We start from the raw sequence: 23,242 nt of genomic DNA, 5'->3' as shown, positions 1-23,242 counted from the left end.
ACAAAGGAACAGACAGACATTTCTCCAAAGAGGAAATACAAATGGACAAAACATACATGAAAAGAGGCTCAACATCATTAGTTATTAAGGAAATGACAATAGTTAACAGTACTATTTTAATAATCTTTCAAAAATTGTAACAAAGGCAAGTACTGTTAAAAAAATAGTACAATTATTTTAAAAACTGTTATCATCAATTGTAACGAATGTTCCACACCAATGGAAGTTGTCGTTGGTAGGGTGGTATATGGGAATCCTGTATTTTACGCATGCTTGTTCTGTAAACCACCAACTATTCTAAAACAAAAATTAAAAAATTAAAAAAAACAAATATAAGAAACCACTTCATGCCCACTAGGATGGCCATTTAAAAAAAAAAAGAACAAGCGGTGAGGGGATGTCAAGTGCTAGTGAGGTGACGTAGAAATCAAAATCTTCACATATTGCCATTGGGGTTGTAAAATGGCAGTCACTTGGGAAAATGGTTTGTTGGTTCCTCAAAATCTTAAACATAGAATTACCATATGCCTGTGCAATTGTACTCCTAGGTGTATATCCAAGAAAATATGAAACATATACTACACAAACTTGTACACAAATATTCATAGTAACATTATTCATAATAGCCAAAAAGTAGAAACAACCTAGATGTCACCAATTGATGAATGGATAAACAAAATATGGTATTATCTGTATAACGGAATATTATTTGGTAATAAAAAGGAATGACGATTTGATAAATGCTACAACATCTAATGAACCTTGAAAACATTATGTTAAGTAAAAGAAGTCAATCACAAAACATCACATATTATATGATTCCATTTATATGAAATGTCCAGAATAGGCAAATACATAAAGACAGAAAATGGACTGGTGGTTGTCAGAGGCTTGAGGGCAGGGGAGGTGGGGAGAAGAGGAAGTTACTACTAATAGCACAGGGTTTCTTTCTGGGTGATAAAAATGTTCTAAAATTAGATTGTGGTAACAGTTGCACAATTCTGTGAACACAGTATTAAAACCATTATTAAATAAGTCAACTGTATGTGAACTATATCTCAAACTGTTAAAATATAATTAAAAGAAAAAAACCTGAGAGATGACACAAAGCAGTGAGGAAGAGATGAAGAGGAGCCAGAGCTTGGTATTAGCTAAAGGAGAAGCAAAGGTCATGAAGATCCAAGCCACCACCATGGTGGGACACAGCGGATAGCTACCAAACTACCTTAGGGCCAAAACTTCACTCAACAAAAGTCTAATGTTGTAGACATCTACCCTCAATTGCAGGCACTGGGATAGGTGCAGGAAATACAAATCAGACCTACCCCCGGTTTCGTGGAGTTTAAAGTACATGGAGTGAAGAAGAAAAGTTGGGAGGAGAGGGCTTTGAAGAAACTGCAGGCACAAAGGACCCATGGCAGGATGGAACGTGGCATATGTAAGAAACCAGAGGATGGCTGGAATAACTGAAACACAGAGATCAGTGTAGAGTGGAGGGATACAGCAGCTAGACTAGAGGCCCTACAGCCATGGCAAGGATTTGGTTTAAATCCTAAAATGGATAGGAATGCATTGAAAAGTTTTAAGCAGTGGACTGATGTGATTCAACTCGCATTTTTGGGAAAAGGACTGGAAAGGGCCGAAAGCAGATGCTGATAGACCAACTAAGGGACTTGTGCAGTAGTCCAGGAGATGATGGTGGTCAGGATGCAGGAGGGGCAGTGGGCTTCCTGGGAAATAGACCACCTCTGCCAGGTAGAGGGGATAAAGGGCAAGATGCTCCAACTCTCTATGAGGCCTGCAGGGTCAGTTTCCACTCTCCCTTTATTCCACATATCTTTAAATTAACTGTATTAACTAAGATAACCTGAACACTCATCTCTGTTTCAGTATTTCTATCACCACTAAAATGGCACCTGGAATGCACAGCTCCCAATTTCAGCCATCAGAGAATCAGCCACTCTTACCTGCCCCTTTTTGCTGAAGGGCAGCCCTGAGATAATGCTACAAATGTTCAAAGCTGAAATCCATGCTGTCAGAATACACAAATTAAACTTACTCCAGCCCTTTCTAACCCCTTTTCCAAATTTCAAGGCAGATCACATCAGTCCCCAGCTTAAAACTTTTCAACGCATTCCCACTGGTTGAAGGATCTAAACCAAATCCATATTTGCAAATTGAAAGAAATTTTCCTCAAAATCCCGGTAGGAGGGGCTATTCAAATTTATAAAAATGAAAGTTAATATTAAAAATCCTTATGAACTACCTATTTGGAGGCAAAGGTTTCAAGACATTACATTGCTGGTAAATTAAGTTTGTGTGTCTCCTGCACTGGAAAGCAAGTCCCATGAAGACAGGAACTCTAGAATAACACTTGGCACACAGCAGAGACTCAATAAAACTACTGAATAAATGAAAGCTCTAGGTACTACTACAACTACTGACTAAAAATTCAAGTGATGTTTTTTATTACCACTCAGAAACAAAGATGAGGAAAGATTCTTAATATACTTTGGAGAGTTTTCCAAATTTCACTAGTTATCCACAGTTACAAGGAAATATGGATAAGCCAAAGGGGAAAAAATGATTAACCCTATAAGCTACCAACAAGATGCATGTCAACGATATATCTACTAGAACATCAAAAACACTTCTTTCCTTTAAGACACACCCAGACTGAACCAGGAGCAGGGAGAGGGGAAAGACAGACATTCCTGGGGGCACATCATTACTGGTGAGCATGGTGGTTTTGTCTTCCTGAAAAGCAACCTGGCAAGATTTAATAAGCTCTATAAAACAGCTCATAGTCTTTTAACTACAGAATCTCCTTCATGAAATATACCCCAAGGAAACAGAAAATCCAAAAGAGGAAAAAAGAAACTTATAAAATGCATGTATAGCTTAATGGTACTAATTAATGAAAAACTGGAAACATTTCAAATAACCAAAAATAGGACAAAGCAAACTATGGAATATCAACACCTTGGAATGTACTGTCATTAAAAATAAGTACATGGATTCTGCTGGCACTTTACGAATTGGGTTTTTTTTTTTAAGTACAAAATAGTAAGATAGTAAAAAAAAAAATAGTAAAAACTCAAGTCAGACTATGTAAAAAGGGTTGTATGTACTATGCAAAATAAATTTAGAGGGCTACAAAATTTGGTGTTCACAGGCATTCAAAATACATCTACTATTAAATTACCTGTGTTTGTGAAAGCTGAATACTATGGATCTGTGGAAGCAGGAAATAAGTATTTGGAAGCTGTTTTGCAGACCTTTCTGTAGAGATTTTGCGAGTACCAATTCCAGATACCTGCAGTGAAAACAGAGAGAGAGAAAGAGCATTACTCCTCTGTTAATGTTTTAAAACACATTTACTAGAGTGCTAAAACACCTTTCCAAAGGAAATCTTGATTCATCACACTGGTCTTCAAGACTCTGTTAATCCAACTTTTATAATTATCTTTGTCTCTCCAGAAAATACAAGGAATATTGCTGTATTTCAGATTAATGTTCCTTTCTGTAGCAAAACTTTTGACCAATAGACAACTTTTCTGACATGGGGCCGTGTGGCCAATAGAATCCAATAAGACTGGACAAAATTAATTGACCTTAGCACATAAATTACTTGATGCCATGTCCTGTTAAAGATGTCACAGACACCACTTAAGGTAAAGAATCCTAACTATTTTTATGAACAACAACAAAATTCTTCATGCTCCCTTCCTAGTGCTTCATGCTCCCCTTATTAATAGTGAACTCCATGGAACCGGCTCCCAATCTCACAATCAATGCCTCCTAATCAGGAATATTCCTAAGCTAAGGAGGGGAAGTAGGCAAAATCACTAGAGTTTGTCCCTCTAGCTCCCTCTCTCTGAATTGTACATGCAGTGACAGCTATGAGTTTTGAAAACCTGTGATAAACTGAGTATGAGAGATTTCTTTCTTTTGTTCTAATATCCTTCAAAAATCTCTGGTGAGGGTTATAGTTCTGTACTCTGTATAGAAGACAGTAAACTGCAGCATGTGAAGGAGAAGAAGGGTAAAAAATGGTGAGCTAAATATCACTTGCAATCTTATATATGCATGCAGCTGACATCTCCAAAGGTCTTTTTTAAGACATCCAAACCTCTTAAATTCAATAACCACATTATGTGAAAAAAGGAAAAGGTTACTTACATGATAGGAAAGGACTCCATATGAGGATGTATTAATAAATAAAGAACTTTCAATGCTTCCTTCTTCAGTAGGCAAGAAAATAATTCTAAAGGAAGTTTTTCCCATTGCTGGAATTATCTGAAAGAAAGGTAAATAATTGGCTATTTGGAATGACCTCTCTTTGATAAGTTATCTTTCACAGACTCTCTTTTTGACAATTCCTGTTAACAGATTTTTGCATACCACACGCCCTTGATTTATAAGCATGATGAATCCCTGAGACACCCCAAATTGATAAACATCCAACATCTAAGAGAGTATTTCAAAGAAAGTATACGGCCAGATTTATGGCCAGATAACTGCTAAGTCCTTTTACACTTCAGATAGTGCCTCACATCTTTTCTTTCCCTTCCTTTTTTATACCCAAATGTTCGAGAGCCTTTATCTAATCCAGTCTATCTTTACTTAAATACAGAGAACACCCATGCACAAACATGTGAATGCATAATAAAAATCAGAGACAAACGTTCAGACAGACTGTCATAAACAAAAGGCCTCCCCTTTACACCATTACCTTATTCTCAGTATTAGGGGGTAAAAGTGTAACATCAGGCAGACATAAGTAAGCAAAATAAATAAAAGTCTAAGAGAAATTATGATCTTCATTAAAGGTTAAAAGACCCCTAAAATTAAAACCATAAGAAGACCAGTGTTTTCAGCACCAGGTTATGGTGCAAATTAGCTTTATTAAGGAGGCATCAGCAACACTGCAACCCTACATTTACAAAGGAGTCCTAGCTTTGTTAGTAGGTTTGGAAGTAGAAGAAAAAATGACTATAAACTTGTATCAGCTACTGAATATGTCAGCATTTGTACTAATTTCAAGACAAATAATATAAAGTCTACTTAGCCATGAAAAAGTCATTTTACATATACATACATTTCTACCTAGTTTAGACTCCTTAAACTTTCCTTTTCCCCACGTATCCCAGGTAGGTATCAAAAGCCACCAAAACTAAGAAAATGAACAACTGAAAAAAAAAAAATACTAAAGCAAACAGAGAAGGAAGGAATATGGAGTAGCAGAACAAAGGGCAAGGGGAATAGAAAGTAAAAATTTCAGGCCAAAGAAAGCAAGAAAGCCTGGCAGCCTGCCACAACATAGTTTCCAAGAGTACATCAACACTCACCCTGCAATGAACAGGAGGCACATGAAAATGTCTAGCAGCTGTAAACACTGAATTCACCACAACCTCACTATCCCTACTAGGGTTGTATGCATACAGAATCTTTGCTGCAGGATGTCCAAGGAACCTAGCAGGGAAAACAAGGAGAGAAAGCAATGCATTGTATGACTTTAAATACAATTATACATATACACATGTATTTTTTAACCTAGAAAGCTGTTGACATTCATTACAAATTTAAAGGCAACAGGTATCAAATTCTGTTGGTGATAAAAAATTTAATCCTCAACAGTCAAAGAAACAAAAAAACAAAACAAAACAAAACTCACTCTTTTACAAAGTTTATGCCACAACCCGCAGCTCCCAATAGATTTTTGTATTACAGAAGTTTAACCCATCTGGGCCATTAAATGCTTGCAAAAAAAACACATATTGGGCTCTAGGCACTTCTCTGACTTAGGTCTCTAATTCAAATGAAAATATGTTTAGATAAGAAACTGTACTCAAAAAAAAAATCCAATTTTCTTTGGGTTTGTTTTCTGAGTAATAAATTTAAAGAAATGTTTTTAAAGACATTCACTGGTTTGGGGGAATAGATTTTCAACTCACAAAGAGACTATTTTACTAGGTCAAAAAAAAAAAGGAAAAATTAATTGCTGCTAAAGGCCACCAGTCTTCTGAGAAAAATGAAAGCCCTGCAGCACTCTCTAGCAGTGGTTCTTCTCCATTTAACGAATGGCATTTCAGAAAACTCTGATGAAAACTCTGGCTTCTCCCTCCACAAACAGGCACACATTTAAAAGTTTAATATATAACTGCCAAACTTTCCTTGAACCTCAGAGAAAGAATCCCTGCTCAACAGAAATATATTGATGATGACTTTAACGTTCATCATTACATGTTCCACCTACATCATCAGCTCAGACCAAGGAATCACAAGAGAAAAGTTACTGGTTGTGTCTGGGCCACGTACCTGCAATGTTCCTGCTAGTCATTTATTTCTGAGTGCTATACCTAATGCCAAATTCACTCTAGTTAAATTATGTTGTAATAAACAGAGTAGGGAAAAATTTCACTCAAGTAATTTTTCTAGCGTTGATATCCTCACTCATTAGTATGGCCCAAAAATAAAATTATATTTCTAAATTCAGAAAAACCTCATATATGTTATACCAGTATTCTTGAATTTTATTATGATTTCTCTGATTTTAAAAATATGTGCTTCAGGAAAAATGAAATGTGTATCATTTCTCTTGTATACAGTGAGATTTCCAAAATACTCTACAACCACCGAGTCCTTGGAACTTTCTTCTCGTATATCCTCCTACTCTTAATCACAAGTCTTATTTGAAGGTTTAAAATGGTCAATGTGTAGTTTTAAAAAATAAGTCCCTTACAGACAGTTGCAAATAAAATACCCATCAGTGTGGTTAAAACTTGACTTTTTGTGTTTTTAACTAATATAATTGATGAAAACATTTTTACACTACCCTAAGCATAAAGGATCACCTCAGAAAGGTCTACTTCAGAGCACTGGGCTCACATTTCCTTTTTCCCTCAATTAAATTAAATAAATAAGGACTTCTGTGGTTTTAGGTTTTAAGTAAATAATACAAATCAATCAGCAAAGTTACAGTCATGCTCAAAACTTTATATTCTGTTCCTTTATACTGCATTCCTAATTGGAATGCAAGGTTTTTGGTTTTAAAAGATACAAATGTCTCCCACAGAAACATGTTAGAAAGTAAGACTGAAAAACTATAACGCTACAGGGCTCAGTCGCCTCTGCATCTACCAGAACCTCACCAGACCTAACAGAGAATGCTGGCTGAAACCACTGTGCTATTTTTATTCTATTTTTTAAATTCTATTTTTAAAAGTGTTATGAGGATATGAATTTCCTTCACTGGTAACAACTGGAGGATATTGTATTAATTTAATACTACTAAAAGAATGATTAAAATCTCTTATGAATGATTAGTACCTTGAGTCTCAGGACAGCAGAATATTAACCCTTAAAATAAGCCCTAAGATGGCAACTGAATAACATGCTCCTGATTTTGTGTCCTAGAAGGAAACCAAAGCAATGAAACTTGGGGGTATGCCCAAGGTCAACGTCAAAACAAGCCTTAAGAGCAAAAGCTGAATTCAGGGCAGTGAAGAAATCAGGAGGCAAACTCTCCATTTAAAATCTTAATCTAATGCCTACAAATTACGCCATTTGTAAGAGGTAAGGTAAAATGACTAATTCAAAGTATGTGCTAATTTAGACTAAATATTTTGCTCTTATTGAGATATTTTAAAACTTTAAAATAATTTATTAGCATAATCATAGCCTGGATTTCACCTATAAGAAATATAGCACGTTGACTACTGGTTTAGAAATCAGAAGATTAACTGTAACTTCAAGTGAAATGACCTTGAGCAAACTGTCTTACTTCTCAGCAACAAATGTTCAAACATTTGTATTACATACTAACACATGCATAACTGAAAATGACACACACACACACACACACACACACACACACACACACACACACACACACACACACACGGATAAAACCAGCCTTTATTATCCTTCCAGAACTGATACAAAGCTCAAATGGCATGACATGATTGCACTTTGTAACTGTGAAGTACTATATAAATGTAACTAAATCATCAAAAGGTGATTCAAATCTAAAAATTAATCTTTTCAAATCAAAGACTTTAAACATTCTTTAATATGTTTCCAGCTACCAGGATCAGCAACTTTTGTACATACCTAATTAACACAGGTAGCTAATATACACATACACACATGTGCACTGATTATAGGATGTTTATGTTATAGAAAAGTAAAGAGATTATAGACAGCCAGGATCCTATGAACTGGAATTGTCTTAACCTAACTGTACCTACTACTATCCATCTTATTTTATCAATCTATAATATACACTCTTTAAAGTAGGTCCTGCATTAATTTTTTTATAATAGACTTTTCACAAAAGCAAAGTATTCTCTCATAATTTGAAATCCGTGAGGTTTTATTAAAATTCACCCTCTAATAAAGTTTCTTAACTAAGAGTAAAAATGTAAACATTAAGAAACAAAAAAGCAGTCGTCTAGAACCTTGTAAAGTGAGCAAACTCCACAGATTTCTCTCTTCTGCTTTTCAGAGAATCTCCTTAAAAAGCTCAAAAAAGTACTTTCAAATTTAATGCTCATTCTCCTCACTGCAGTTCTAATCTTTCGCTGGTCAGGGAGAAGGTCATCCAGAGGAATACAGGAGCTCATACCAGCACGCCTCACTAACCCAGCCCAGACGTTCTGTCACCATGGCTACTTCATGCACAGAACTTCTCCTGTAACTGAAAAAAGCTCTTCGTAAAATTAAACTGATGTACCAGGCTGCTAAAACAAGCAGAGTTTTTACACCTGAGACACTCTTACATCCCACCCTGAAAACTCGACTAATTTAGAATTATATTTCTTTCAATGCTGCATTGATCTGCTTCCAGGGAGTTGAACACTTTTAAGTCCCAAACTTTGTCACAGCCAAGAAGACTTCTTGTTTCCTCTCCTCCATGGCGTCACCCCTCTCCTTCAGGGTTCCCAGATGAGACCCTCAACACTCCAGATCACACTGCTTTCATTTCATGGTACTTAACACAATACACTGTAATTACTAGCTTATCTTTTGTCTTTCCCACTTGACCTGAGTTCCCTTCAAAGGTAAAGACTATGTCTTAATCATAACAATAACTACAGTTTGTTCAGTGCAATTTAGAATCCACAAGGCATAGCAAGCAGTAATAACAAATAACAGAGTGAATCTAGCTTTAAAAAATTCAGAAAGCATTAATATTTGACATTATTTGTTATAAAATAACCTTATTTGTTTAAAAAAAACAAAGAATATTGACTTCTTACCCTTTAAATTCCCATTACTATAAAATCTTACAGGGTATATTTAGTAAAAACAGAAAATGGATCTGAAAACAAATCTTACAGCTTCCTTTTTTCAAAGATGTTTCTAGGATCGATATTCCTTAGTATTATTAATATAGTTATATATAATTAACTACAATTATATTAATATAGTTTAAATGGTATTTAACAGTAAACATATATAAGATATTCTGAACATAAATAATAAAATAAAATCAGTTATTAAAAATTATAAAGAAAAAGACACTTACTGCATTCCAAAATCTAGAACCGATGGCTGAAAATGTAAGCCCTTTCCACTAAATAGCTTGTCTGAGAAGCTAAAAAAGAAAAGAAAATAGAAACTGAATTTCGTTATAGCTTTATAATTTAGATGCTGAGTTAAGATGATATACTTATGCCAATGGCTCTCAAAGCACAAAATATAATTTTATTCCTGTATAAATGAGACTTAACTAGATTTTAAATGTCAAAACTGAATTATTAGAGTAGAGAGATACAAAAATTAAAGTTATACATGGTTAGTATAACTTCCTATCAAATGTACAGATCCTATAAGCATTCAGACAGAAATGGAGATGGATTTAATTTTCAAAAGGCTTTAGTTCTGGATGAATTCAGGTAACGTGAAAATTTTCATAAAATCCAAATCAAGAAAAGGCATACAAGTAAGGTGGGGTTTAGGGGGATGGTTGGTCTCAAAATCTGTTAAGATTTATAACAGGGAAAGGATGGTAAAACCCAGTCAGGGTATCGTAAAGGCTGAAACCCTATGGCCAAGGGTTTATTTTTAAGAATAACAATCGCAAATTCTCACATGGCAGGTCCAGCAGTTGTTAGTCATTATTATGATTTCTTTTTTCTTCTGAATCAAAAGCCACAAATGAATAGCACAGAAAAACATATCAAAAAAAACAAGTAAGGAAAACTCGCAAAAGAAAAACATAATAAAGATATGACAAAACTCATAAACCTCAATATTTAAAGACATTAAAGACATAAAATACAAAAACATATATATCAGGAAACTGCTAAATGCTATGAGACATTTAAAAAGCCAGGTAATCTAAAAATGTTTAATAGGAAGAAGCTCTGAAAGTTAACAGCTGTAAGTGTTTTCAAAGATTTGAGCAAGCCTTCCAAAATCCAACCTCTCCATTTTGTCTTCCCACCAAGTAATCCTCGACCAGTGTGGTTCACAGGCTGGCTTGGGAGTGGACATCCGAGTTTTAAACCTACTGGCCAAAAAGAAGCTTTGTGACTTTCAGCAAGTCCCTCTCCAAGGTCCCATTTTTCTTTCATGAAAGCGCAAACAATGTAGACAACAGAGGACCCTCCCCAAAGTCCTCACCTCTTAGGAAAGAACTCTATCTGCATTCTTCCACCCTGCGCCTTTCTGCCTCTATTCAAGCTTCCCTTCCTCTACCCTCCCTCCTAAAAATCCTTTCTCCGTGATCTGGTATCTACATCTCCTTCATTCTTTCTCCAATAACAGCCTTATTCATGATAAAGATGACACTGTGGGCCCCATCCGCCTAACTTCTGTCAACCTCTCCACATGGTTTGGGGGTGGGCAAAGAGAAAGCACACTATGCTATTTATTGGACTCCCTCAAGTCCCAAAAGACCAGGACTAATTCCTTTCCAAAGAAGACCACTAATACCACACGCCTCCAGAAATGATTTGAAGAGCCACAGGAGGCAACAGATGTAAAGCAGGTGTCAAGAAGATCCACCCTGGCCACCCCACTCCAGACCAAGCTTGGCCAGGCTCAGCATTCCAAAACAAACGCAAAGCAGGCAACTTCACATACCAAAAATTAGCTTTAGAGAAGTTAGGCTACTGCGTAAGTAATACATAAAATAATTAATGATGGTCTTTTTCCTTGTACACTGAAGAGTAAGTTTACCATCAAATCTGGTTTAAGTATTTTACACAAGATCACATAGCTATGCAGCGGCGGAGCCAAAATTCCAATCCAGATCTGTCGAAGTTGGAAACGTGAAGCCTGTATCGAGTTCAGGCAGGCATTGCCTGACCTATCCCAGTAACCAATGCAGTCTGCCTTCTGGGTGATGGCCTGGTCTTCAGGTCCACACAACCTGGATTCTAAGCTCAACGCCATCACTTTCCAGTCCTGTGAGTGTGAGCAGCCACATTCCGGATTAGGCCTAGTAGACAAGCTGCAGCCTGCCCTTGAGTTCCCCCCGCCCATCGAGTGGTGCAAAGATGGCGCCCACATCCTGCTTCCGCTTTGTGATGTATGTGACAACCCTCTGTATTCACCAATCATGCTTGTATGCGTGGCGTTTGCCCATTGGATATACGTAAGGTTTATAAGAAAGTTCCCGGGCAGAGCTCGGGGAGACAGCCCACAAGGAGCCGCGCCTGACGGCCGCATCGAGGTTGTTCTCCCCCGAGGCGTCTTGCCCCGGGCGGAACCTGTAAAGAGGATGATTGCCTAGTTCCATTAAAAGCCTACATGCTTCACTGCTGCGAGTCCAGAGTGATCACGAGTGCGTCGGGTAAGACATTGTCCGCACCCTCTCTCCCCTTATCTCTCTGGTCCCCATCGCCGGCCGACCGAGGACTCGAGGCGGGGCGGAGAGAGCGCCGGACAAGTGGTGGCCCGTACGGGGACCCTCATTCGCGTTCCCCTCGACCCGACGGAGACGTGCTCCCGGGATCCGTGGCTTGACTTCCGCGACTGATCACCGCGAGAAGGTAAGCACCCCTTTTTTTTCGTGCGAGGACTAGGGCCCGTGGGCGTTCAGGTAGCCCCGGGGACTCGGAAGAGCTCTCCGAGTGATTAAGAGATAGTGCCGACTGCAAGCATGGGGCAGTCTGAAAGCTCACCCCTATTAACCCCCTTAAAGACCCTTTTGAAGCAGCGGGGTATCTCAGTTAAGAAAAGTTCTCTCCAACGATTCCTTGATGATGTGGCCACTTTTGCCCCCTGGTTTCCCTGCTCTGGCAGCCTCAACCTGCCCTCTTGGATGAAACTTGGCCGTGATATAGACCGAGCGCGCCAAACGGGCATTTGTCTGGACCCAGTCCTGGTCCTTATATGGGAGACTGTTCGTGCTGTACTTGAGCTGGAATCGGCCATGGGCCTGACCACGCCTGCTGCCTTGTTGCAGGTGCGACATGCGCTCCAAGAAACTCAGTCCGTTTCATCCGCGGAGGGCACCCATAAGGGCAAGCCGCCAGAGTCGAGTACTAGTTCTGATAGTTCTGACTCAGATTCTGAAAGCGAGGCAGACGAGGGACCGGAAGCGCCTCCGCTGATTGATCTAGAGGCACCCCCTATCTCACCCACGCGGCCCTCTGCCCCACCGGCAACGACCGTTGCGCCCCTAAGGAAGCACCTGCATCCGGTGGACGGTTTAACCGACTCCGCAAGGGGCCCTTGTACAGGACTCCCTCTAGTGGCCATGACGAGTAGAGACCATGACCCCCCCTCGCAACACCCAGAACCCCCGCCCGACTACGTGGACCCTCCGGGCCCTTCACCCTCAAATGACAATAGGAGGCATTTTGGGCGGCTATCAACCGCTCGAGCCCGAACCGGTCTCCGAAATGTTCCCAGTCATCATCAATCACCAAGGTCGTAATCTGCATGAATCCTATGATTACAAGCTCTTGAAGGAGCTGAGGCAAGCCGTACATCAGTACGGCCCTAACGCCCCTTACACCCTGAATATGGTTGAAAACCTCTCCGCCCTAAATCATACACCTGCAGATATCCTTCAGCTGGCTCGCTCTTGCTTGCCTCCTGGCAGGTTTATCGATTGGAAGGCGTGGTTTGAGGAGTTAGCTGAGGAACAAGCCGCAAGAAACGCTGTGGCAAGGCACGGCGGGTGGAATGCGGATATGCTTTTAGGGAAAGGTGCTCACGCCCAGAATCAGACAGGATACCCCCAGGAGGTTTATGCCCAAATTTTTCGCTGTTTCATAGGGGCTTGGAAAAAATTGACAGGGGAAGGAGAGGCGCAGGCTTCGCTTAGCGGCATACACCAGGGTCCCACAGAACCTTTTGTAGATTTTGTAGCGAAAATGCAGACTGCGGCTGAGAGGATTTTCTCAGATCCAATGGTTGCAGAAACTGTGGTTAAGCAGATGATTTTTGAGCAATGCAATAAGGAGTGCAAGGTTATCCTGGCACAGAATAAGGGAAAGAGCTTGACAGAGTGGGTTCGGCTTTGCAGGGACGCTGGCAGCCCGTTAACTAATGCGGGGCTGGCTGCTATGTTAGCCAGCTCCTTACAAGTAAACACAAAGGACCCCAGAGCTTTAGAGGTAAAGCCAAAAAGATGCTATGGCTGTGGCCAGCCCGGTCATTTTAAGAGAGACTGCCCCAATAAAGATCAACCGCCTGCCGTTCAGCACCTCCGCGGGCCACGTGCAGTCACTAGGCTGTGTGGCCGCTGCCACAAGGGGCCTCACCGCGCCGAGGACTGTAAGTCAGTCTTCAATGCGCAAGGAGTACGCCTTTCTGGTCGTCCTGAGCAAGATTCAAAAAACGGGCAGGGGGGGTCCACCCTTGCGGTGGGCCCCCAAACACACCAACGGACGATGCGGCCCCCATCCAGACCCGCGCATCTCCCGGATCAGCAGGATTGGACCTCCGTGCCACCTCCGGGCTCGTACTAACCCCAGCTATGGGAGTCCAATTGGTGGGGACCTCTTTCAGGGGGCCCCTTCCAGTAGGAACCGTGGGGCTTATATTAGGGAGAGCATCCATAGCGTTAAGAGGATTAACAATTGTGCCAGGTGTTGTAGACTCAGATTTCACGGGTAATGTCCAGGTTATGGTGCAGTCTCTGCAGGGCACTCTGGTCATTGCAGAGGGCGATAGGTTGGCACAGCTTCTGCTCTTGCCCAGCCTGCATTCAGTCTTTCCAAGCAAGCCAGGACAGAGGGGGAATAAAAGATTTGGGTCCTCCGGAGAAGTTTTTGAGGGTCTTCAGATGTCCCTAGAGTCTCGACCCATGCTGACTCTTAAAGTACAAGGCCGAGCCTTCCTAGGTCTGTTAGATACTGGAGCCGATAGGTCGATTATAAGACAGCAAGATTGGCCCCCCGCTTGGCCAACGAACCAAGCGGAAGACACCATCAGAGGGATCGGCCAAATCTCAGCGCCCATGGTGAGCGCCATTACTCTCCATTGGGAGGATGAGGAAGGGCATCAAGGCAGTTTTCAGCCTTATGTGCTGGCCCTGCCTGTTTCGTTATGGGGAAGAGATATTCTAGCTCAAATGGACGTGACTTTAACCACTGGTTACTCTCCAACTTCTAAACAGTTGCTGAATAGAATGGGATATGTCCCGGGCAGGGGGCTGGGAGCCTCCTTGCAAGGGCGCGTGAAGCCCGTTCAGACTGACCCTAACCCCGGTAGACGAGGCTTGGGTTTTTCCTAGGGGCCACTGAGGGTGCATACCCGCCTACACCCATAAAGTTAACATGGAAAGTTAAGGTCCCAGTCTGGGTACCTCAGTGGCCCTTACCTCAGGAAAAACTTTCAGCGTTGCACGCTGTGGTGTCAGATCAGTTGGAGAAGGGGCACATCGTTCCTTCCACGTCTCCCTGGAACACCCCTATCTTTGTCATTAAGAAAAAATCAGGTGCGTGGAGGCTATTACATGATCTGAGGGCCATCAATAGTTGCATGGAGCCTCTAGGACCTGTCCAGATGGGGTTGCCCCTCCTCTCAACTCTGCCAGAGCGGTGGCCTATTGTAGTCATAGACATTAGAGATTGCTTCTTTTCTATCCCACTTCACCCCGAGGATACCTCAAAATTTGCTTTCACAGTGCCCTCCCTAAATCAGGGGGAGCCCTGCCGTCGTTTTGAATGGACGGTTCTGCCTCAAGGTATGGCTAATAGCCCTACTATGTGTCAGCTGTACGTGGCCGAAAAACTAGTCAGTACCCGTCAGCTTTTTCCCCATGTGAGGATCCTCCATTACATGGATGACATCCTGTTGACCCATGGAAAGGTAGACCTCCTCAAGACCGCATTAGCACATTTAATTCTAACACTCCGAGAGGCCAACTTAGTAGTGGCCCCGGAAAAAATACAAATGACCGAGCTTGTCACCTTTTTAGGAGCAAGACTCACCCCTACCCACATTTCACCCCAGAAGGTTACACTCAGAGTAGATAGGATTCATACCCTAAATGATATGCAGAAGCTTATGGGGGACATAACCTGGATCCGCCCGTATTTGAAATTACCCAATGCAGATTTAATGCCCTTATTCGACTTGCTGAAAGGGGACCCGGATCTAACCTCGCCTAGACACCTCACCCCTGCGGCGAAGCAGTCCTTGTACCGAGTAGAGCAAGCGCTCAGTAGTGCTGCATTGAAAAGAGTGAACCCCAGTGAGCCCTTTGATGCCTGTCTTCTACCGACAGAATCACAGCCCACCGCAGTGCTATGGCAACGGGGACCATTACTCTGGATTCACCCCGGAGTTTCCCCTAAAAGGATTTTAGAACATTATCCCACTGCAGTCGCTGAACTGGCCCTACAGGCCATTAAACAGGCAGTACAACATTTTGGTCTGCAGCCCAAAAACCTCAGGGTGCCTTACTCTTCTCAGCAACTTGAGGTGCTTACTGGGTGTATAGATCAATGGGCCATTCTCCGATGCACCTTTTCGGGATGTATCAATAATCAGTACCCCAAAGACCCCCTTCTACAGTTTGTCACCCGACACCCGGTGATTTTTCCCAGGGTCACGTCGCCTAGACCGATTAAGGGCGCCCTCACTGTGTACACTGATGGTTCCAGCTCCGGTGTAGGAGCATATTGTGTGGAAGGAGATGCTCCCAAAACTGTTCTTTTTCAGCCACTCAAACCTCAGTGGGTCGAACTGCAGGTCGTCACCACGGTCTTGAAAGAGTTTCCAGACCCTCTGAATATTATCTCTGATTCCATCTACGTTGTTAACTCTCTGCGAATTTTGGAAGCTGTGGGCATTATAAAGGGTTCCTCCACAGTGAGCACCCTCTTTCACGAGCTTCAAACGGTGATTCTCGCGAGACGGCATCCCTTTCACATAGTTCATATTAGGGCTCATACGGGCTTACCTGGCCCCATGGCACGCGGTAACCATTTAGTAGATATGGCTACTCGGCAGCCACATGTCTTTCCTGCACTGACGCCTTGCCAACTAGCCCGAGAATTCCATCACAGGTTCCACATCAACGCGGGTACCCTGGCTAGGCGGTTTAAGATACCACGAGCAATAGCTAGAGACATAGTCCGAGCCTGTGGAAATTGTGTCACTCGAAAAGCTATCCCCTCAATAGGAGTAAACCCTAGGGGTCTCATCCCGGGAGACATTTGGCAGATGGATGTTACTCATTTTGCCGAGTTTGGTAGGGTCAAGTACTTGCATGTGTCAATTGATACCTGTTCTCAGGTGATGTTTGCCTCTGCCGAGACAGGGGAAAAGGTCCATCAGGTTATTGCGCATTGCCTTGCAGCTTGGGCAACATGGGGTAAGCCAAAAATTTTGAAGACAGACAACGGCCCGGCTTACGTTAGCAAAGCTTTTCAAAAATTTTGTGATGTTATGGAAGTTCACCTAAAACATGGCATCCCATACAACCCTCAGGGGCAGGGTATCATCGAGAGAGCGCATAGAACCATTAAAGAATTATTACAAAAGCAAAAGGGGGGAATAGGTCATGGTCTGTCCCCCAGGGCCCAATTGTCTGCCGCCCTATTTACATACAATTATTTAAATGAAAACGCCTCAACCATGACGCCTGCCCTACAACATACCACCCCAGGTCCTCCGCATAGAGGCCTGGTCCGTTGGAGGGATGTTCTGTCGGGGCAATGGAAAGGTCCTGACCCAGTGCTCAGCTGGGCCAGAGGCTCTGTTTGTGTCTTTCCCCAGGAACCAGGACACCAACCAGTGTGGGTACCGGAGAGATTGGTGAGAACCGTGCAGTCGCCTGAGAACACCAAAGAACTGCAGCCTGACGGGTCGTTAAACCCCCAACGTGACCTGTTGGATCCAGTCCTCAACTCGCGTGATGAGCGGTCAAATGATGTCGACGGTGTCGACCACTCCCCAGCAGACCGGGAAGAGGGCCAGGAATATTGACCTTTTTTCCCTCCTGGTTCTCTTGGCCTAATCTGACCAACTGGGTTCTTCTTGCTGTGGGGTTATTAGTAGGTTTGATCATTGTTAAGAGTTTGCTGGAGCGTTTGTTTCAAAGACAACAGCAATTACGTGTTACCGCCATGATGGCCATGTCCTCTGCCTGTAACCCTCCTGATGACTATAGTCCCTCTGCCCAGCACCCATCCCAACCACTCGAAGCGGGGCATTTGGGGGCAAGGTTCGCAGCTAAGTATTTGGCAAAATCCCGGATATAAATAATCGGCACCAGTGGTCCTATTTTTGTCTCAGGTAGATCTCTTGGGCAGAGTCCTAGTTGTGGCCAGACGGGACCCCTGCCATTGCACAGAGACACCTAGTGACGCCCTCGACACTGGCTACCGTTCTCCTAACCCTCTTGTCCCCCAGTTGCGAGACTGAGTACTGCAAGGAGAGCCACATGGTTTCCAGCTCATGGGCTCTCCGGTCTCTATATGAAGTGAGCATTCTGGTCGGTGCCAGAGGCCCCGCCGCAGTATGGCCGGGACCTAGTCCAGACTCCCCAAAGCACCAAAACATACGTTGTGGGCCATCTAGGTCCACGGGAGCACATTCATCACTGGAGACACTGGGGCATCAAAATAAAAACAAAAAGGGGGAGATGTGAGCAGCCACATTCCGGATTAGGCCTAGTAGACAAGCTGCAGCCTGCCCTTGAGTTCCCCCCGCCCATCGAGTGGTGCAAAGATGGCGCCCACATCCTGCTTCCGCTTTGTGATGTATGTGACAACCCTCTGTATTCACCAATCATGCTTGTGTGCGTGGCGTTTGCCCATTGGATATACGTAAGGTTTATAAGAAAGTTCCCGGGCAGAGCTCGGGGAGACAGCCCACAAGGAGCCGCGCCTGACGGCCGCATCGAGGTTGTTCTCCCCCGAGGCGTCTTGCCCCGGGCGGAACCTGTAAAGAGGATGATTGCCTAGTTCCATTAAAAGCCTACATGCTTCACTGCTGCGAGTCCAGAGTGATCACGAGTGCGTCGGGTAAGACATTGTCCGCACCCTCTCTCCCCTTATCTCTCTGGTCCCCATCGCCGGCCGACCGAGGACTCGAGGCGGGGCGGAGAGAGCGCCGGACATGTGAGGGCAAGCCACTTAACTTCGCTTAAGTCCCAGCCTTATTATCTGCAAAATGGAAATGACAACAGTATCTCTCTTGTAGCTGTCGTGAGGATAAAATGAAATAATGCCCTTGTTTCATGCCTGGCACGCAGTTAAGTGCAGTAAATATTAGCTCATGTTACCACTAAGGATGATACTCATCTAAAAGCCCTGAGTACAGATGTAGAAGCCAATTGAGCTGAGAGTCCGTTAACCTTTGGATTTAAGAGTCCCAAGCAAGGCAGGAGTTATCTCTGAACAGGATGAATGAAATATAAACCTGGACCATCTCATATCATATCAGAGGTTTTTAAATCCCCCAACCAGGAAGTTTTAGACACCCAACAAAACCCAGACATTTAAGACCCAAGCTAAACTAAAAAAATAGAAATGGCCGGAATTTCAAATAAAACTGTTAACCCCACAATGGAAAAATGAAACCATGTCAATATTTTCTCCTAAAAGTCATAAAACAGATTCATTTTTCTCACTGGTTGGTTTTGACCCCTCTTGATTTACAATTTGGAAAATACATTGTTACAAGGAGGTTTTAAACATCACTACATAAATTTAAAAGTTAGTTCTTATAGATAAAATAATTTTAGACACAGGTATTGACCTGACGAGGACTCACACGCATACCCTCAAATATTTGTTTAAGTCCAAGGGGGTGGGGGGGAGGCAGCAAACCACCAAAATTTAGTCAACTGTGGACAGCAACAATTATCCTCAAATATCAGTACTAGCTAAGAAATTACATTGTTTGAAGATGCCAAAGTTTTCATTTCTGAACCAATGGTTTCAAAGAAATACCTTAAGCCACAACAACAAAAGAAAAAATCTCCCTCTTCCTCCAACCAATCTCTCAAAAGTCAGCATTTACCTTGTCACATCTCTACCCTCAGTACAGATATGTCAAAGTCCACCTCACCTCTCTAATACTTAGAAGTCCCCACATCTGGCATCAAATAAACAAATGTTATCTTATAAAAATAAATGATAAACACATGCTACATAATTCTAATTTTCTCCCTTTCTTCATCTGTATTAAAATTCCATCTTTATTAAAACAGAAAAATAAAAGAGAGGCCATTTTGCTCCTGTAACAGGAGATAAGCATAGGGATTTAAGAAATAAAAGTAAAGTAAAATGAGGTAAGGGGAGCTCTTGTTGAAAAAGGCCCTGTTCTTAGCTCTCACTCTGAAGTTATCTAGCTTCTACAAGGAGCTGAGTCTTCCCTCAGCAAGAAATTCCACGTGTGTTATTTTGAAAGATTATTTATCTTTGAATAAGATCACCTGACTTTTTTTTGTTTTAATCTCTCTGTTTGTTTTTTTCCCTTAACTTTGGTCACATTTTTTGCCTGTCTATATAAAACCAAGAAGCACAATTTGAAAAAGCAGCTATCAAGAGAAAAGAATTTCACTGCAAAAGGGAAGACCTTGGTTCAGGTCCCAGCTATGATATCAGCTTTCCATGTGACACAGGACTTCAGTTTCCTCTTTAGCAAATGAGGGAGCTGGACTGAATCATTCTGAGGTGCTTAGAAAAATGTTTGGATGCCCAGACTCCTTCTTCCTAGGAAAATTAAATCTGTTGACACTGGACACACCCTTTAAAAAATCAGTCCAGTAACTTAGATAGGGAAATGTATTAGCCATTACCAGTTATTCTGGCTGTTGGGAAATGTTATCTGACTAAAATATATCATTTCAAACCCAATGTTCCATCTCTCCAGATAAAGCAACACGGCCCAGTGACTCACAATCCAGCCTCGGAGGTCTTGGCAATTTAATGAGGCTCAGCCGCACTGGGGCAAGTAGCCAGCTCAAGAAAGACTCTCCCCTCAAAGTTACATTCTAGGGAATGTGACGAGGCTCATACGCCAACAAGCAAAACTCAAAGATCAAGACAGTTTAAAGAAAGAAGAGGGGAACTCCACCTGAGGAAGTCAGGAAAGGCTTCAAAGAGGGAAATATTTGAGATGGCCTCAAAGAATGGCTAGAATTCATAGAAACTGAATGGAGGCTACTTTCAGCAAAGCTAAAAGCATGAGAAAAGATGCAGAGGCTTAGAAAAGTGCAGGCCACATCTGAAGAACACAGTCTGAGCACACTAGAAGGTTAGCCTGTTATCTCTGAGCATTGGAGGGGCGCATAAAGCTGAGTGGAAACAGTGAGGAAACAAAGAGAAAGCAGAAAAGAGGGTAGTCCTGAGTCAGCACTGCAGCTCTTTACTGGACTGTAAGAACAGTGGAATAAAGGAAAGGTCACCAGACACTCACCATGACAATCCATTAGACAGTCTTACGTACTATGGGTCTGCGATGGACCTTACTTCAAGTGTTTGAACTAATTTCTGGAGAACAGTGTTTCAGGAGAGTCTGCAGAGACATGAGGCCTTTCTGAACAAGTGAAAAATAACTTCATCTTGTAACAGGGATTTGAGACACAACAGCAACTGCCTACAGGGAGGGTAGAACTGCCTGGTTTTCCATATTCCTAAATGTTCTGGTTTGCATGCAAGAATCTGTCTCTTGACACCCTAACAGCTACAGCTAGTTGTCTTTTATATGCAAATTCTCCCAATTGTGGAAAGAGCACAATATTTTTCCAAAAAAATCTTTAAGGCTATGACAATAGTTTTAGCCACTGGACTAGAAAAAAGGCTGCATGGACAAGAGGAAGTTTCCTTCCCATCTCACAAACCCCCTCTGCCTCAGAAAAGTGGCAAAGCAGACCACACCAAATAAGCTATCTAGACTGAAGTGTTCCAGGAAAGAAATGTTATGCTAATGAGACAAACTTCCTGAGCTGTAAGCATTATGGTCACAAGAATGCAAGTGCCTATTAAATCTCAATGATGGAAATGCTGTAAGAGACCTGTACACTCCATGGAGGGAGGGATTCGTGTATAATCCCCTTAGTATTCTTTCTTCCAAAAAGTTGTGTCCAGTGGAATCCTCAGGCATTCACCATCTTCCCCTGAGCAGGAAACTGGATTATTTCTAGGACTCAGCTGCTATCCCTAGGGAGGAATTTAGTACTTTTTAATACTTTGTAGAGGAATTTAGTACTTTTCCACTAGGCAATCAGAATTCAACTCAATCCCTGCACAGATATAAAAAGACCCAGCCTGGGGCAACCCTTACTGATGCTTGCCCAGCAGTTCGACTGGCCCCTCCATGGCGTGGCCCTCCCCAGGCTCCAATCCACAGTTTTGGCAATGATGGTGCCATAAATACTCCTGGGATGTGCAGCAAGGCCCTGAGCTTTAGGGCCTTCATCTGAAAAACAAATGGCTTGAACTACATGATTTATAAAATTACTTATGTAACTACATGAGTTAAAAAATTCCAAATCATAATCTTAGTAAAACAAGTTGGCTTCTATTTTTATTTTTAATTTTAAAAGCTTCTCTCAGGAAGTTAATTGTCAGGAAAATATGATATACATAGGCATTTCTACTTAAGTTAGAGGTGCCCTTCTTTCTGGTAAATTAACTACTTGCCAAGAACCACTTAATGGAGGCAAAAACCAGTATTTTTCCCCATTGAAATCCTAGAGAGGGGGTGGAAAAAGTCATTCAGTAGAACATGATTTCCCTATAGTTTCTTCCACTGTAGAAAACTTCCAGTTTCAAGGTCAAAGCATTAGCCCAACAAACTGAAAGGGGGAACAAAGGAAGAAGTTCTTGGAGCAATATCAAGAATGGTCTATTAGGGGCTGTGCTGGTTTAGATGTATTATGTTCCCCAAAACACCATTATCTTTGATGCAGTCTTGTGTGGGCAGGAAATGTATTGGTGTTGACTGGGTTAGAGACTTTTGATTGTATGTTTCCATGGAAATGTGATCACTCAACTGTGGGTGAGATCTTTCATTGGATAGTTTCCATGGAGTGTGGCCCTGCCCATTCAGCGTGGGCCTTGATTAGTTTACTGGAGCACTATATAAGCTCAGCCAGAAGGAGTGAGCCTGCTACAGCCAAGAGGGACACTTTGAAGAACACACAGGAGCTGAGAGAGGAGCTCCAAATGAGAGACAGTTTGAAAATGGCCATTGAAAGCAGACTCTTGCTCCTGAGAAGCTAAAAGGACAAACGCCCCAAGAGCAACTGAGGGTGACATTTTGAAGAGGAGTTGTGGCCTAGAGAGGAACGTCCTGGAAGAACGCCATTTTGAAACCAGAAGTTGGAGCAGATGCCAACCACATGCTTTACCAGCTAACAGAGGTTTTCCGGATGCCACTGGCCATCCTCCAGTGAAGATACCCGATTGTTGATGTGTTACCTTGGACACTTTATGGCCTTAAGACTGTAACTGTGTAACCAAATAAACCCCCTTTTATAAAAGCCAATCCATTTCTGGTGTTTTGCATTCCAGCAGCATTAGCAAACTAGAACAGGGGCGCTATCTGTAGTTAAGCCAACCCAGTATGTTGACACCGGGGTGTTCCTAAGGCTACAACAAAAGTCCTTCACACTCATCTGCCCCTCGGGTTGCTGAGGACTTTCTCTGCATTCATATCACCCATGGAAACGGTGCTTCTTTTCTCACAGACGAACCCCCAGCCCTTCTTCTCTGGAGGATCCTGGGCGGATTCTTCAAGAACCTCCAGGCTCCATCCTGCCCTCTCCAGGATCTTCAACATCTCCCTCCCTTCTCCATCTTTCTCCTCCACT

The 23,242-nt window shown here is 42.4% G+C and overlaps 1 protein-coding gene across 3 annotated transcripts in view; it reads right to left on the bottom strand.

Moving 5' to 3' along the window:
* Nucleotides 1–23,242, bottom strand: part of TMEM131L (transmembrane 131 like) — a 161,306-nt gene that overhangs the window by 72,940 nt on the left and 65,124 nt on the right. For 2 of the 3 annotated variants that reach the window (XM_037830856.1, XM_037830858.1), the window contains 4 exons: nt 9,533–9,601; nt 5,352–5,475; nt 4,183–4,299; nt 3,206–3,316 (listed from right to left, as the gene is read on the bottom strand). In XM_037830856.1, coding sequence (XP_037686784.1) covers nt 3,206–3,316; nt 4,183–4,299; nt 5,352–5,475; nt 9,533–9,601 — 421 coding nt within the window. Of the gene's footprint in view, nt 1–3,205; nt 3,317–4,182; nt 4,300–5,351; nt 5,476–9,532; nt 9,602–21,442; nt 21,588–23,242 lie in introns of those variants that run through there. The other variant, XM_037830857.1, reaches the window with a different exon arrangement.

This window comes from Choloepus didactylus, chromosome 3 (genome assembly GCF_015220235.1).
Source record: "Choloepus didactylus isolate mChoDid1 chromosome 3, mChoDid1.pri, whole genome shotgun sequence".
NCBI classification, from domain to species: Eukaryota; Metazoa; Chordata; class Mammalia; order Pilosa; family Megalonychidae; genus Choloepus; species Choloepus didactylus.
The sequence above is the reverse complement of the archived record's forward strand: the minus strand, read 5'-3'. Positions and strand labels throughout refer to the sequence as shown.